Source organism: Netta rufina (assembly GCF_964035555.1).
Source record: "Netta rufina genome assembly, chromosome: 21".
Taxonomy (NCBI): domain Eukaryota; kingdom Metazoa; phylum Chordata; class Aves; order Anseriformes; family Anatidae; genus Netta; species Netta rufina.
Genome location: NC_140145.1, coordinates 5,285,519 through 5,302,972, shown reverse-complemented (window position 1 = coordinate 5,302,972; position 17,454 = coordinate 5,285,519). Strand labels below are relative to the sequence as shown.

Genomic DNA, 17,454 nt, shown 5'->3' with positions numbered 1-17,454 from the left:
AGAAAATCAAAGTGGGAGGTTTGTTTCTAAAAGAATTAAGAGTCTCACTCAGGCACTAAAAAAGGGTTTCAGAAGAGAACAAGTGCTCATCTCTGCTATGTACACAGCTAGGGAATTCACCATGCATATATTTGCAGGACTCACTCAGTGCTCCTGCATGAGCTACAGTAAAGACGCACTGTTTCATTTTCAGTGTAAATCACTCATCAATTCTGCATTATTTTGAAATGTGTAATGGAACAATTTCTTAATCCTACTTACTTTAAAATGGTACTGGCATGCTTTCACCATTTAAGAGCTGTAGACTTCTAATCTGATTACAATAGGAGTTAAAGTGATATTATTTCTTCTAGGTCAACTGACCCAACTTAAGCATTTCCTTGAAATGCCGTGTTTCAGCATCGACAGTTTGTTCAGAAATAAAATTAGTCACAGAAACCTGCCATCTGCTTTCCACTAAACATCCAACCCTTGATCATTAAAAAGCATATTGAGAATTAATCCCAGTATATTGATATTCATTTCAGATTTCAGAAGCAGGAATTTAATTCAAAACCTTCAAACTTCAGTAAGATTAACTTGCTGGATGAGCAGAGGTTTTTCCTGCTTTCTCAATACTCAAAGGCTTGTTTTCTTTTGTAAACATTACTTTCAAGGCCGACAAAGATTTAAAAACGCTAAAAACCTTGGTCACTACAAGACGCATGCACATTTCAGGTTAGCTGTATATCAACTCATATCTTTAAAAGACTCAACTTCATAACATTACAGTTATCCACTGCAGCATCAGCTGAAACGTCATTCTTTGTCCTTGACCACTTAAAGGAAATTAGCAGGCAAAAAACGTTCACTTCAGATTTTTACATAAGATCAGGAAAGCAATGATCAGCCGATATGTCTCAACATCAACAAGAAATGAACAAATTGTAAGAGAAATTTTTGTTAATACACCGAACTGCTGAAATAATTAAGAAAACAAAAGTAGATTCAGTACCTGCGCACCAGAGCTTTCAGATGGTGCAAACTCCATGGATTTCAATATACTGTGGAAGGCAGAAAAGAAATTATTTTCTATTTCTTCTTTTCGTAACAACTCCACTAATGAGCATTAACATTATCATTTCCTAATCTCCAGCAACAGTACAACTGGTAGCAACTTTCCTTGCAGGAACACAAGCTGATAATGAATACAGAATAACTATTCAAACTAGTTATTGGATAAGAAAATTTTCTCAAGCGTCATCTAAATCATTCCATATGCAATCCCACAAGGCCAGTTTAAAGCGTAAATTTAAAGGTTAATAAGGATATAACATTTTAAGCTGTCAGAAACAATATTAATTTATCTGTGAAGCTTGAAGGGAATGAAAAAGTTGCAGCAAAGCAACAAAACAAGGGAATCACCGCCACAGTTACAGCACTTTATATAATATACACCAGCTCACATATCAAGGAAAATATGCGCAAATAATCTTCCCAACCAAGACACTACAGGCTAAAAGGCAGTTTTTCATTTTAATAACCTCCTAGCTCTATAGCAAAGGGAAGGCACAATGGCACAATATTTCTTAAGACACACGAAAGATCCAAATATTTATAAGTACATTAAGAGAAGAATCTGATAGTCTTATTGTCAATATTTTACATAAATACCGAGCAGTCAAAGTACATCTCCCTTCAAAGTCTTTCTGTTAGTGTTGCCTTGTAAATGAGAATCTTACAAGAATACAAAGTTATTCCTGTGCTTTGTCTTATAAATTTTTTTAAGTAGGCCTGCTGCAGGCAGGGTGTGAAGTTCCTCAGACTGAAGCAATAAATGACTTCAGCTTCTCAATGTACAACGACGACATTCATTTGTTGGACAAAAATACATAAACAGATACAGATAGTGTTTATACAGCATTTTTCACATATAAAGCACTGGGAACTTCGTGAGGCAGGGAGAATATGTTTAATCATGTAACGAATGTGGAAACTGAGTCAAAAGCAAAACAGAAAGCCAGTATGTAAAAAAAAGCATGTATGAACTAGTTCTGGATGCCCCTAGGAGTCAGCCAGGCACCAGCACTCATTAATTAATAGCCTCTGACCATGTGGCTTCCAGCACCGCTATAAATCTGTCTGTGTATTAATCCAGAATGAGACGTCCCATCAAGCGACACTCAGGCAATCAAGAGTCTCAGCGATGTACTCAGGATCACACAAACTCACAGCAAATCCGAGAAAGAAAAAGTCTGAGGCAGAAACCTTGTATATTTTGCCTCTGTGCATTACTCGCTGAATACAGCAGTAATTCTGACAGGCACTCTTGCAAATATAATAATTATTAAAATGACAAAATTCTGGCCATCAGCTTCATGATACAGCATCATTGGGTGATACTCCTTGCCAGCAAAAATCACCATAGAGCTACATCCATCATGTAACACACATGCACAGAAAGCAATGCTGTTGAGACCCTGCTTTACACGGGCACAACAGCTCACCTATGTGCAAAAGTGCCTCTTTCCTGCCATTGAGAGAGTCATGCCAGTCAAGGAGAGAGACTTTGCACTAATGGCTCAAGCTGTTAAAGCTCCTGACATTATATTGACATTACAGACATGTTTACTCAGGTTGCTAATCCCTGCTGAAAGTAAGTGTTTCTTGGGACACCTCTGCAGAGGCACAGTTCTGTCTACCAGGATGCTACAGAGCTGGGGAAGAAAATATACGGAGACCCATCCGGGAAAACCCCAGGCATGGATAAGCACGTATTTTCCTCCTCCCACAGACTCTGCAGAGTGTGGCCTCTGAGAGGTCAACAAGTAGCAATGTTATGTCCTCACACGGGTCAAATAAGGAGACCCATCTGAATTAAAGAAATACATAAGCTCATAGCTGTAATTCATCGTATGGCAAGCTTTCCATGGGAAACTGCTGTTGTTTCTATCATTTCAGTCCACATCAGCAGCACGCTCACACCGCACATCTCCCAGTGCTCCCCACTTACCGCGCTTTGGCTGGCCATGCCGAGCAGTCCTGGAGCACCCCAACCGTGTTCCCTTCTGGGCGAAAGCAAACCAGAAGCTGCACACTCCCAGAGGAGTGTGCATGATGCACTCCGACCTCTGCACCAGACTGGAACCAGTCTGGAGTGCAAAGTAAGCCTGGACGTATTTAGTGCGTGCAGTGGGCTCTCAGCACCAACAGGTGGGCTTTAACGCCCTGTTCCTGTTGTGCCCAACCACTTGCAGGGGCTGCTCTACCGGCTGATTTCAGTTCCTAGCACTTGCTGCCAGCTGGGACCAGAGAGGATCCTGAACCTTGCAGCAGCTGCATTTTTCATTGAGCCAGGCATGCGTATTCAAACCTCGGCTGGAAACTTAGTGACCTTTGCCTGTTTGAAGTGGCTTCTTTGCTACCTGAAATAGCTTACTAGCAATTTCACAGGTAATTTCCTTCTCTTAGAAGCCAAAATATATTAAAAACCAGGTTGATGGTATCTTGAATTGCCCTTGGAGGGATATTCAGTACAACGGGTTCGTTTTTTCAAATCGTGTAAAACTTAAACATGTCAAAAATGATTCTCCAAATGTCTCATGAAAGGTATTTTCTTAGGAATATGAGGAAGCAAAATGTTTCTCCTTTGGATTCTGGGAATATCTTTGCCCATGAGATCTCAACTCAGGCTGTTGCTCGTCAAGATCAGTTATCTGCTTTTTAAAAGAACGATCTTGTCACTTGAATCTGCACATCTAAGACAACTTGAAAGATCTTACTCTAAAGCAAAAAGTGTATTGGGACAGTTCAACTTTCTGTTTTTATGATCTCAACTGCAAAGGCAGGAGGGCTAGCACTTGTGTTACTCAAGAGGGAACCGAAAGGACACACAGAGCTCTCAGATATCAAAAATAGATTTAAAAGCCACTTGGCACAAAAGCCAATGCAGAGCACAAAGAGTTCTTCCACCCCAGATCTTGATGTGGACCCAGTTAAGTTCCTCCAAGGTTAGAATTTGTCTGATGCTTGAGATCCCTCACTCTAGAATACCTCTAACTTCTCTGGGAGGATTAAGGAAAACAGAAATCAGTGCCCAGGATTTCAGGATTCAGAAATGTATTCTCTTTCTTCTTTACTGATAAGATTTTTTTAAATTTTTTTTTTTGGTGCACGTGTGTTATCAACAGATCATTTCTGTCAGTGTTTCAGGGCACAGTAGGATTCAGTGTATGGGTTAATAGATTAAAAGCAATAGGCTTTTTGTAGTTTTACTTCAGATCAGACCATCACCTGATGTACTTTTAGGTTTTGTACCATGTTTTCCTCAGGACTCTTGTGGAGGGCCTTAACCTCCAGCCCCATCCAGCAAGATGGTGTATGAACCCCAGGTCACCTACAAACCAGCCAGCTCTCCCTCTGAATACATGCCGCTCAGTAACAGATGTTAGCCACAAATCAAGGGATTTAAAAGCTAGAACAAAAGCATCTGATTTTTCATAGATCCAGGATTTTTTTTTTTTTTAGTTCCAGTAATGAGCAGAAGTCCAAGAGAACAGGGGATGAATTCTGCTTGTCTTCCTGGGTGCAGGGCTGCATTTGACAGCACCAAAAAGTGCTGAAGTGGTGAGATGTCTGACATACTTGCTGTTTCTGTACATTCACATTTAGGAACATGTAGCAAATTTGAAGATTGTGGATTAACTCATATTCACTAATTTATACCAGAGCACATTAACTGGCTGAAATCTGAAGCTGCATTTACTTGACTCAGGAGAGAACATGGACATATTTAGGTATATCACTAAAATGAAGCTTTTTTGAGACCAGTCACAGTGACCAAAAAAATGGACAACTCATTTTACTTTACTTTAACTGCACACCTACATCAGTGTGTACTGCAGCTGGCAATGAACCAGAGGTGCAGCCAGCAGGGTTTGAATACAATAGCACCAGGGTCTGGACAGTCACCGGGCTTGCGAAACCAAACCTGCTTTCCATATTCTCCAGGGATGTGTAAACAAAAGCACATGACTCCAGCCTCATTTGAAATACCTCATTAAACAAGGTAACATTTTTTCAATCTTCTTAAAATACACACAGAAATGCTGGAGTGATGAAAGAAGAGATGGAGTTCCTTGCAGTTATTTAAACCTTGACACTAAACATATTTCTAGTCAAGAACCTTCTCTTCTGAACCTGACAGCTTATCTTGTTATAGTTTAAAATGAGGCTCTTTTAAGTCTCTTAAAAAATACCCTTGAAATAGGAAGAGGCTGTTTGTGGCTTTAGTTTAAAACCGCAGTATATTAGCAAAAATATACAGTGAAACAAGCACAGCATTAAAATGGTAAGTGCTGAATGCTGGCTGGCAGAAGCAGAGAAAAGGTATTATGGCCAAAGGCCTTGCATTAAATTCTTGGTCCAGACTACATTAAACTGTTGGCTGGGGATTTTTGAAGAGTGGTCCACTGAAAATACCACAGATTTTCCAACTTTTTACCCTTCATGGATAACAATCTCAGAGTCTTTTCTTCATGGACATTTGTATTATTTGGTGTTGTGATACTCTGCTACAACAAAAAAGGAATACAGCAGTTGCACTGGTCCTGGATGCAATTTCAGCCAATATTGCCTATTTCCCCGTCTTTGTGGTTTTGACTAAATTCTTTATTGTTCCAAGAACACAGATTTGTGGCTTTACTTAACAAGCATCGTTAAACTAATTTGTGAAATAATTATATGAGCATTTAACACTTACTTTAATTCTTTCTTAACCTCTTCATAATCAGCCTGTCCTTTCAGTTTTTCTTCCAGTTGCTTTAAAAGAAAGAACATGGATTTAGTTATTTAGATTTTTCCTGCAGGTTTTCAAAATCATCTTTAAATTATTCCATATATACAGCAGTGCACAAGTGAGGGTTAATGACTCATACCTAATTTACATATATTAGGAAACAAACTATAAACCAATTCAACGTAAACACAATTATACCTCACTCCTCCTTTGTTTACACAGTGCCAAGCATTACGGTAGGTAATCAGTAGGTCCCAATTTGGCTGTTTGTAATGTCACTGTCATACATTCAATAAAGGGATCGGTGAAGAAGGTATTAAAAATGGGGCAGTTGAAATTTTTACAAAACTAATAAATCGAGTAAACAAGCAGGATGCTTTAGCACGTACTGTATTCCTAACATGACAGTTCCCGATAACCTCATCCACATGAAAAGAAGACTGAAGAAGCTGCTGTTGACTGGAATGCCTTAGGCTTGTAAGACTTCTACAATGCTTCATGCCCAAACAAAACAGTTGTACCAAGTCATTTTACAAGCATTACTTATTGCAGTAACTAATATGATTACACACCAGAGATGAAGCATTGAGACCAACTCGGCAGGTCTTTTTGCTCAGGTCTGCCTCAGCTGGGGTGGTCTCAATGGCTTCTCTTCAGTGTGAAGATGCCACAAACGCTGCAACAAACCTCCTAACACAATCCAGAATGCAACGCCACAGATTTAGACCTTACCCCAAAGCCCCTGCTCCCAACAACAGTGCTCATCACTACAGGATAAATGCTTCAGGAGGCCTAAAACATAGTGATACATAATTGATGCCAGTTATGTTGCTTGCAGAAGCCACGTTCATTTCTCACTAATGATTTCTTAGCTTAGCACAGGCATGCCTGAACTAAGCAAAGAAAGAACAGAATTCACTGCCTTGCAGCTTCCATGGAAAAGTTCAGGCTAAGTTCTGCTTCGCTGAATTTCTGGTGGTAAAATTGGCACAGAATCCCCAAAGTCTCATAAATAACACAAGGATGTACCACCCTCAGTGAAAAAGCATCTGCTTTGAAAAGGAAAGGAATGAATGACATGAAAAAGAATAGGGCTTTATGACTGGGAGAGGCTGCCTGGAGATGGGAATTCAAGGAGATCCTACACTGCTCCTGGGCTGCTCGTCTGAATGCAGGAAGGTGGCAGGAAAGGGCTAATGCAAACTTGGAGCATTTTTTGCAAACTCATTTAAAATGCAGCCCCACAAAGTCCTGCAGCAGTACAGACGTGGGTATATGAACAACAGGGCTGGGACAGCACAATGAGAAGGGGGAGCCCCTTAGCCACGCTGTCTTCCCAGGTGACCCAGGGTGTAAATACTGCCCATCTCTAAGCTATCTAATGGATACAAGAAGCTGCTGCTCTGGCAGCTGCTCAAAAAGCAGCTCCAACAAATCCCCACCACTGCTCGTTGCAGGAAGGCAGAAACGGCTGTTAAGTGTGGAATTTGCACCCTGATACTTATGAAATGAAGAGCCCCTGAAGAGGTCTTGTGTCCTAGAATCCTTAGCCATTGGTAACCTGCAGTCAATCTGATTGTGTTTAAAAAACACGTGTATTGGAGCTAAAGCAAATTTCTTCACCTGGCAAAACAGAGTGCAAGTTTTAGCCATTTCTTCAGGGCCCAAGATGTCACTTTAGTTAGTTCCAAGCCTTCTGCAGGGTCAGCTACAACACGCTGCAAGTTCAAGCAGCTTCTCAAGCTACAGCTCGATGCACAAAACCCAGGTACTAAAACAAGGAACCCAGACAGGAGGTTTTATGGACCAAGTCAGGCTCACTGAGAGTGGAGAGGGAGCCTTTAAATGGAGCCAGTGAGCCAGAGAGCCCTTAGTACAGGTGAGGTGATTCAGCACCACGATTCACAGCATTTCACAATGCAGGCAATGGCAGGACTCTCCTGAATGCCACACGACATCTTTCAGCTATCCCTGGCCGTGTCACTGTGCTGGCCACTTCTAACTGCTTTTTGCTGCTCTACAGTTTAAAGCAAAGATGCTCTACAATTTGTCTCTCCCTTAAATCTCGGACTCTTGAGACATCATATTTGGGGTCTACAGCAGGGATAACTGGCTATTTATGCTAGCCTCAGTACAAAAAATACTCAAGTGAATATAAAACAAACAATATCCTGAGTTATTAAGTAAATTACTTGTACAAGGATATGTTAAGAAAAAACCCTTTTGTATAAACTGACATGAAATACAGAAAAACTAATGATTTTCATTTTAAAGCTACCTCGATTAAATGTAATTCTGTCTATCTGTAATTCTATGTCATACCCAGTAACTTTTTCAGGAAATTTTAGGCATAAAACACCCTTTAAAAAATGTATTTATTTATTTATTTATTTTAAAAAAATATATTTATAGAACTAAGCTGTTTTGGACTCTCAGGGTCTAAGACCACTTTTATGCTGTTATAGCGGTCTGGCAACCAGTAATATTTTACTTTGAATTGTATAAAAAACACATATACATCCATCACTCCCCAAGTACCTCATACAGAGATTGTTACCATGGAAAATCAGCACCTTGATGTATACTTTCACTAAACAATACTAACCAACACCCAAGAATGCAATGCCTCTATGTACAGAGTCTATTTAGACACTTGGCATTTTCCCAGTCAATGCCTGCTCTAAAATGTATTAGTATGGTAATGGTCTTGAAGAACCCTCTAAAATGCATAGAACATAGGATAACAAAGGTTCAAGCTGTGAGACAATCTGGAGGAACTAATATCTTGCACTAAATATCAACCTGGTTAATTCAGACAAAATACATCCTAACATCCTCCAACCCACCAAAATGCAGTGAGCCAGAGGACAAAAAGAATATACCGGTGGCATTTCTGCACACTGAATGTGTAAGTATTAGGAATTGTTACGGAATTGTCTTGCATTTGTTGTATGAATGAACCCATGTTAGAGCATGCATGTACTGGCCCCCCCCTTACTGTACTTTAAAAAAATAAATAATCATTTCTGTATTATCAACTAAAGTATCTTAGGTGAAACAGCATGGACTCTATTTAATGGACTTAAAACATTTAAAAAAGCATTAGACTAATGTCTTAGTTTTGTCTGAGTGATAAACAAAAACAGCCATATTCAATTAGCCAAAGTTATTCGGTGCATCTCTGCTAACTAGCACTGCTCTAATTTAACTGGATAGCAGGGAAGCTCTAACTCCCAGCAACAAAGGGTTAACATAATTACAGTTAGAAAAGTCTTGTTACTAGAGGACATATTTTGATTATTAGATCAGATGAAGATGAAGAAGCAATAATTTTGGAAGAATTTCTGTATTGTTTCATTAAGTCATAGGGTATTAAAGAATTCCCCCAAGATACAGTCTGAGAACATTGCTTCAATTTGTGAAACTGTGATTCATTTGTTGTGGAGGCAACCATTACAGTCTTCGCTATTTTAGAAGCAATTCCTCTATAATCAAACATAAGATCAACACATCACCACTGAGATTTGGTTCTTTGTACAACAGATCTCAAACACAGGCTCTCCTAGCGCTTTGGGGGAAAAAAATGTACATTTAAAATATTTTTTAGTGCAACAAATAAGGTTAAAGAGGGTTGATATGACTAAACCTTTATCAATAGAGTCACTGCATCAGACACGATCAACAGGAACCTAAATACAGAGCATTAGCTGGGCAAGCCTATGAGAAAATGGAAGGAGATTACTGAAATGGAAATCAAAGACTTGCTCTGTCATTTCTATGTTCCCATTCCCTTTGAAGTTAATGGCTAAATTGATACTGACCTCAACAGGAACATGCTTTATTCCAAGCAAATCTGTCAAGTGCAAGGACTCAAGATATTTTCTATCAGGCTTTATGAAAAAATAAAAAAGCCCCATAACATGGGTGTAGTCAGCAAAATCTGTCCCTCTCTACCAGACCAGCTCCTTCCTCCCCCATTACGAGTGTGCCCACATGGTGACAGATGGGCAGAGACTGATACCATCGATACAGGAACCCAGACTTCCTTTGCTCTACTGAATTTTCACAGAAATTCTGCAAAGCTGTCTTAAAACATGTAGAAACTGTACCGAATGCAACACTTCAACTTTCACCCCTAGCAGATATTTCCCTCCACATAAATTATACTACACCAGAGCAAAACTAGTAACCTCTAAATAATGTCAGAATTAGAACAATTTGTAAAGTTTCAATTGAGCATTAAATCATTCTGATAGTGGAAAGCTACCCACGCCACAGTTAGAGCTAAGTGGGTACTATCAGCCTCCTGCTTTCAAAAAACTCTCAGACTATAAAACCTACAAAACTATGAAGTCCTTAATGGAACAGATAAATTTATCTTGTTTACAATTTGCAGCTCAGAGATGGTAGAACAATGAAAGAGACAGGAGTTAGAAGAAACTGATTCATAACAGATGTCAGGAAACATTTCTCATGCTTACTGATAGATCAAAATTGTGTGGGATAGAGCAACAAAGAAAGTAAAGCTGCTGAAGCAAAAGGTAAAGAGGTCACTCACAAAACTGTTAGATGTTTCTGCTCTTCTAGTTTTAGTGCAGTGCTACTGGTATACAAACGAGCATAGGACTGGATTGCTAATTATAAACGGGAATTACTGTGCAGCAAACAACAGTGGAAAAAAATTTTAAATGCTTATTAAGCCTAAAAAGCCTTCTCTTTGTGTCTTAATTTCACTTGTTTTCATGCTCTAAATGACACACTTCCCCTTTCCAATGGGAGGAGAGCCAAAGAGAGTAGCAGGTAAATTCAACCAGAGCACAATAAACTGCCATGGCAAATCTGCAGTAACAACAATTGGAATGGGAGTTAAGTTTTAAAACTTAAGAAGGATTTTCTGTGCCATTTTAATTTTTCAGTTCAGCTATTTCACTACCTATCCATGGTAAATTTTTTTGGTGGTAGTGGTTTTAATTCCATTGGTAATTCCCTGTTCTGCAAAAACAAATTTCAAAACAATGAGAACTAGAAAAAGGCAAATTAAATTTCTACAAAACTGTGATCACTTAAAATAAAACATCACAGAAACATGAATTCAACAGTATCCTGAGAAGTAAATAGCTTTTACGGTGCCTCTGAGAACCACAGAAAGCTTACATTAGTAAAACCCAATATCGGTATGTCAGCCATATCCTTCGAAAGCTGCTGAGCACAGAACTGAGCCTTACTTTAAGCGTGCTGTTCTTGGCGGTTAACTGCTGCTCCAGCTGTGAGATTTGGCTGCTGGAGTTCTCCCGCAGCTTGGTGAGGCTGCCCTGTAGTCTCTGGACATCTTCTACGAGCTGGGCAATTTCCCGCTCCTTTGCAGCCAATTCTACTTCCAAGCTGGATCGTGTTAGCACCTCGATGGCCTGCTCCTGATGTGAAAAAAAAATAAAAAATTAGATCACATAAATAAATAAAGACAACAAGTTTGAATTCAGGGCAGTTAGGTAAAGACCAAGCATGGGATGGAACAGCATGAGTGACAGAAACAACTCCTGAACAGTACTCCTGTGACTGCATGAATCCAGAAGATGGACCCTTTTACTCCCTGGGACAGCTCTTTGGTAAAATGCAGAACATAAATCTCCCTATTTCGTAAGTGTACTGGAAAGATGCAGTAGTGAAAGTCAAAGTACTCTATTTATATCTATTTAGTATTAATAGTCCAAGAGCTTTGACAACTATGAAAATCTGTGCTAACAAAATACTAATCAGATAAAATATTCTGAAGTAATGGAGCAGAATTTCTTAATCAAGAACAGCAGACACATGTGCCTTTGGCTCTTCATATGTATGCCACACATTTCAAGTGAAATTGTCAAAAAAAAATGCCCCAAACTGCTATTTCCAATGAACTTGCTCTTTGCATGAAAATTATTCACTATTAGGTTATTGCTAGCAACTGAAGCCAGTTCTCCATGGGAATGAAGATACACGTGATGCCTGTAAGACAAGGTTATCCTGCCTATGGTCTCCACTTCTAAAAATTCCCTTCCCTATACCAGAATCTTTCTTCTTCCAGTTTCCCATGTCTGCAAAATCTGTCCTCAAGCCTGAAACATCCTTGCTAGACTGACTTTCCAGTAGGACAAGAAGTAAGAAAGGGCAGAAAAGGAAAGAAGATAGATCTGTTCAGAAAAGTTAACACAGACTGATTGCTCCAGCTCTTTTGTCACCTCTTGTGTTAAGAGATCAATAGCTATAATTGGAGAGCTCTGAACCTCTCTTCCACGAGGAACACAAGGAAACCCCTGTACAGATCCAGGGAGCACGAGGCAGCCCAATGCTGAACGCATGTTCCATTAAAAAGCCTAAAATGCAGCTTAGAAAGGTTAATGGCTGTTCCTCACAAAACACCAGTGAGGTAGGAACGAATCCATTTACCAAGAGAGAAACAACGATTTTAAGCATTATGCCAAAGATCCTATGGGGAAAGAGCTGAGGCTTCAACCCACCAATGCTGTCACCCAGGCACTTTCCTTACAATTCACGATGACAGTGCAGCAGATTGAAATATACTCCATACCCTCTTTTCTGGAAAATACAGGTACAACAAAATACCTTTTCCATATCTGCTAAACACTTAGCTTGATTCTCAGTGACTACATACCATTGTGTCTCACAGAAAGCTGCATGTACGAACAGCAGTTAACAACGCTCTCCTATTACACTGAATTATACTTTTAACTTGAAAAAACCTCTAATTTGCTTGCATGAAACATCACAAGTTGTATAATCATCTGCTGCTTGTGCCTATTGAGACTAGAACGTAGAGTCTGAAATAAGATAGATAATGATCATTTTCATCCTGCAGTAGTTGTCATATTAAATATAAATGAAGTGCAGAAGTACTATTAAATACAAGAAAGACCTAATGTTAAAATAATGATAAGACTAGGACACCAGATAGGAAGAGGCAGGTAATTCACAGTTACAAATGATATTCAGGCTTCTTATTTTCTGCTCTGCAGCCTGCTTTTCTCTCTTTTGACTTCCTTAAGGAAATTCTGGGTCATATTAATAGGTGACCAAACATACCCGGAGGACTTACAGTTTGTTACTCATTCTCTCCACATATATTTTAAAGGCAACCATGTATTTTTCTGATACCAGTGTCAAGCATATATATGGCTCACAAGGAAAAGCCAACATAAGGAGCACGATTTGTTTGCTAAATTTGTTGCTTAGAAGTAGACCAAGCTTCATTTAATCACACCTTTACATTTAAATCCAATTTCTCCTTTGGCAAACAAGAATCAGAATACCTGTTCACCTGTGATACCTGTTCACCCAGGACCAGCTGGAGTCACAGAATTGCTGAACAGCTTGGGTTGGGGGGGCCCTTAAAGCCCACCCAATGCCACCCCCTGCCATGGGCACGACCCCTGCTGCCAGCCCAGGCTGCCCAGGGCCCCACCTGGCCTGGCCTCGGCCACCTCCAGGCCCAGGGCACCCACGGCAACCCGCTCCAGCCTCCTCACATCCCACCTAGATCTCCCCTCTTTCAGTTTAGAACTGTTTAAAACCATTTTAATTTAAAACTTTAAGTACTGAAAGGCCGCAATGAGGTCTCCCTGCAGCCTCCTCTTCTCCAGGCTGATCAGCCCTAGCTCCCTCAGCCTCCCTTCACAGCCGAGGTGCTCCAGCCCTCTGACCATCCTCGTGGCCTCCTCTGGGCCCGCTCTCACAGCCCCACATCCTTCTTGTACTGGGGGCCCCACACCTGGAGGCCGCACTCCCTGGGGGGCCTCAGGAGGGCAGAGCAGAGGGGACCATCCCCTCCCTCCCTTGCTGGTCCTCCGTGCCCACCGGGTCAGCCCAGCCTTCAGAAATAAAGGATATATTCTCAATTTTCTAGCTTCTTTTATTGGATTTCTGTGTGTGTTTTTCAGTTTAGGTATATTCGGTAAAAAACAGAGTGATACTGACTTTCATTTCCAGTTTCTCTGGCAGCCCATAATGGTAAGAATAAGAAAACACAAGACATGGGCATGCAACCAGACCCACTAATGCCCTTTGGAAAAAGCTGGTTAAAGCCCCTTGGTCTAAGGCTCTGGGCTTGAGGCATGTGTGTGTTAATGGCCCATCAGGACACTCTATTATACAGCATTGCTGCTTCATTTTTCCTCTGCTGAAGCTCCTATAAACATGAAATAATTTCTAAGAGTTGCTGCTATCTGTTGGGTCTGGCAGCAGCAGGTCATCATACCGGTCACCACGAAGCAGAACGATTTCTGTCCTTTTCATGGTCTTTTGCAGCTACCAACCCCCTTAGAAGTCTAACAAAACTGCAATCCCAAAGGAACACAATTCCATTTCAGTTAAAATATTATTCCAAACAGATATTTTTATAGCTGCGAGCATAAATTGAAAGAGCTGTACTGCAGGAATGTCAGAAACCTGTAAGAGTCAGTAAATATTTTCTCTCACCACATCAGGTGCCTTCTGGATCTGCGTAGCGAGTTGGAGAGATTTGTTAGCTGACGAGAGCTGCTCCCTTAAGGTCTCTGCCTCTCTCTGAGCCACCTCTGCCCTCTGAAGGAAATGAAAAGGGGTGAAAAGAGAAAGTACATTCAGTTTAACAACTGACAATTATTACAAGAACATTCATCAATTCATGCCTGACTGAATATAATTGATTTTCCTAAACACTCAACCTAATAAATGTTAGAAAAAAACATAGAATGTGATGGATTTTTATTTTAAACAGTACAAGGAAGAAATAATTGAGCGATTATGACAGTAATTTAACGCTAGGAGCAAGGAATCCCCTGCTGATACTAATGCTGCGGCCCACTGAATTTCCCAGACTGAATAAATACAAGTGGAAATGGAGTCTTTTTATTCAATTTCTTTCTATTCTCATAGACCAAGCAGATTTTATTGCAAGGTTCCTCATGGGAATAATTCTCATGGGTAAATGCTGAATTAAAAGATATTCTGACCATTCTCTCTAACACACATACAATGTTGCGGGCTGTCTTTCTTCAGTAATTATTTCCCAAAACATGAATTGTTAGATTCTGTTCTTTCAGCAGGTCTATTTATTCAACAATATTTAACCCTAAACTGACAATTTTGCACAGATCAGTTATGAATTGTTGAGGATTTACACGGTATCTAATATGCCTGTGACTTGGCTACCAAATGAAATTGCCATACAAATATTGAGTAATAACTGAAAGGAGAAACGCAGAATTATGAGGAAAGATTATCTGTACAAGAGTTTGGGTAGAGACAGATGGATCGGTAACTTCAGGCAATAAATAGCAAAGTCTTTTCCATAACTGCCTATTAGCTTCTGTTAAGACAAGTGAAACAACACCTGGTTGTTTTTACAGTATATAGTCCTTCTGGACAGTCTCTTCTCTCTTTTTTTCAAAACACTCTGCTTACCTCCTTGAATAATCATTGCTTTCCACCTGGGCTGTTCCATGCAAATCACACCACACATTCACCAGAAAACAGCTAAAATCCCACAGCTATCTCCACTTCCAAGACGTATCACCAACCTTCCAAACCCACAAATTGCCCCCAGCCAAGGCCAGAACTTCTCTTTGCTGGCTTTTGCCCTTTACACTAATGGGTCCTGTCCCTTCCTTTACTGAAAAAAAATAAAAAAATCACACTTCTATTTTTAAACCACCAAAACTGTCATATTTCTGTGTGCTGGACTCCTCTGTTTTTCAGCTAATCCTTTTGAAAACCAAAGTCATTTAAGCATAGTGAGTATAAAACCCTGCATACCCCTCTGTATGTGCATGGTCTTTGACTTACTAGTCAAAGCAGAGCCTCTGCCTGCATGTTTAATCAATCAGTAAACTAACAGCAATCAAATACTAAGTACATCATCTGTGCTATTTGCTCACAACATTATATTAAATGATTTTGCATAGGTTCTACAGCTGTAATTAAAATGTAATTGTAAAAAGTACAGTAACACGGCTCTAATAATCAGAGCATGGGATGCAACCTATTGTGTGCATGAATAAAATGGTAGCAGCACTAACAAGAAAGACAGAAAAAGGGAAAGTTTATGCTTTTTATGCGGCTGGATAAGATTAGGTTAAAATCTGAGCTAACACGATGGATTGAGAATTTATTTTCTTGCATTTCGTTAGATATGGACGTGAATATATTGATCGAATAACTGCTAAGCAACTACAGCAAAGCAGGACAAGTTACTGCACTGTGGTACTGGCTCTTGCATCTACTGTTGTATAAGTAATGGGTTTTGCAGCCTTAAGCAATTCTGCTGATGGCTTCTATTCACAGCAGCATTGTTTTGAGAATCTATTCAGCTTGCATGCAAGCAAACCACAGAGGATATTTCTAATAGATGTTACATCTGCATATACAGTAAGCTGTCAGCTGCCCTTTCTGCAAAGCCTCCCCAGCCAATTCAGAACACCTGTTGTAATCCTGTGAATAATATTAGACAAGATTTCATACTACATATTGTTAAAAATGCATCAATGGAAACTTTGGGCAATTCTGTTTGGGAAATACTGGTCCATTTTTCTGTGTTTCCCCCCCCCCCCCCAGAACTTAAGCTCTTTAGAGTCAGAATTATAGATGTGTTCAGTGTCTGGAAAGCACTTTTGGGTGCTATTGCAATATAAATTATAAATTACACACAAAAACCTATTAAAAGAATGCTATGGTTTCAAAATGGAGCACTTAGAAGTTTTGAAAAGCCCAGCTCGAGACTTGCTGCATGTTCAGCCTCCCCTGTGCTCACAGCTTTGCGAGGCATCGGTAACTCCCCACTACCATGCTATTTCTATTTTCCAACGAGACCTCCGACTTCATACGACTCTCAGGATGTATATTGCTCAGCGAATGAATATTTTGTTTTGTTCTCATTCAGCGTGTGACCTCTGTGGCTTATTTACTGAAAACTAATCCTACCCCCCTCTGCAGGCAGAATTAATCGCTTCCTCCTGGGCTTTACCCTGCTTTTCCCCACTATAGGACCTAAGCGCTTCAGAAACATTAATGAATGTGCTGTCACAAAGCCTCATTTTGAGCTACGTGGGTTCCCCAGACCCCAGTGTACTTCCAGCCATGTGCTTGGTGTGGTGGTGCTGACGTTGTCTCCTCCAGACCTTGCTGCATGGCTCCTGAGTTTTGCCCCATTTTTCACCCCCTGAGTATTGCTGCTGCCCACCAGGCAGGACAGGCACCCTGTGTTCTACAATCCTCACCCTGCTTCTTTGACTCCCACCCCTCTCTGCTTGTCATTTTGTCCCCTTCTGAAGTCTTTCGGGCATTTGTCCCCTTCTAAAATCAAGTGGCATTTTGGTCTTCTGAGAACTTAATGGTGCCTTTAGCTGCAAGCTGGCCAAAGCAAGCTTGTGCATTGAGCAACCCGACGAACGGACACAAACTTCCAACACTTGTCTTACCCTGATGTTCTCCTCCTTCCTCTTTCCCTCGCTGGTTCTTCTCCAACTTTCCTCGAAGCAGCCCTGTCCTGGTCCTTCTCCTTCCTCCCTGCGCTTTCTTGCTCCAACCTCCCCAGCACAGCCTCTTTCTTCTCCACCGCCTGGTCCTTGTGGTCCTCCCGTTCTCACCCCAACATTGCTCCTGTCCCCCTTCCCACCCAGCGCCCCACGTCAAAATGGCATCGGCTC

The 17,454-nt window shown here is 40.5% G+C and overlaps 1 protein-coding gene across 4 annotated transcripts in view; it reads right to left on the bottom strand.

Moving 5' to 3' along the window:
* Positions 1–17,454, bottom strand: part of CUX1 (cut like homeobox 1) — a 268,267-nt gene that overhangs the window by 71,271 nt on the left and 179,542 nt on the right. For all 4 annotated transcript variants that reach the window (XM_084299863.1, XM_084299860.1, XM_084299861.1 and 1 more), the window contains exons 10-13: positions 14,249–14,353; positions 11,002–11,190; positions 5,741–5,799; positions 995–1,043 (exon numbers count right to left, since the gene is read on the bottom strand). In XM_084299863.1, coding sequence (XP_084155989.1) covers positions 995–1,043; positions 5,741–5,799; positions 11,002–11,190; positions 14,249–14,353 — 402 coding nt within the window. The remainder of the gene's footprint in view (positions 1–994; positions 1,044–5,740; positions 5,800–11,001; positions 11,191–14,248; positions 14,354–17,454) is intronic.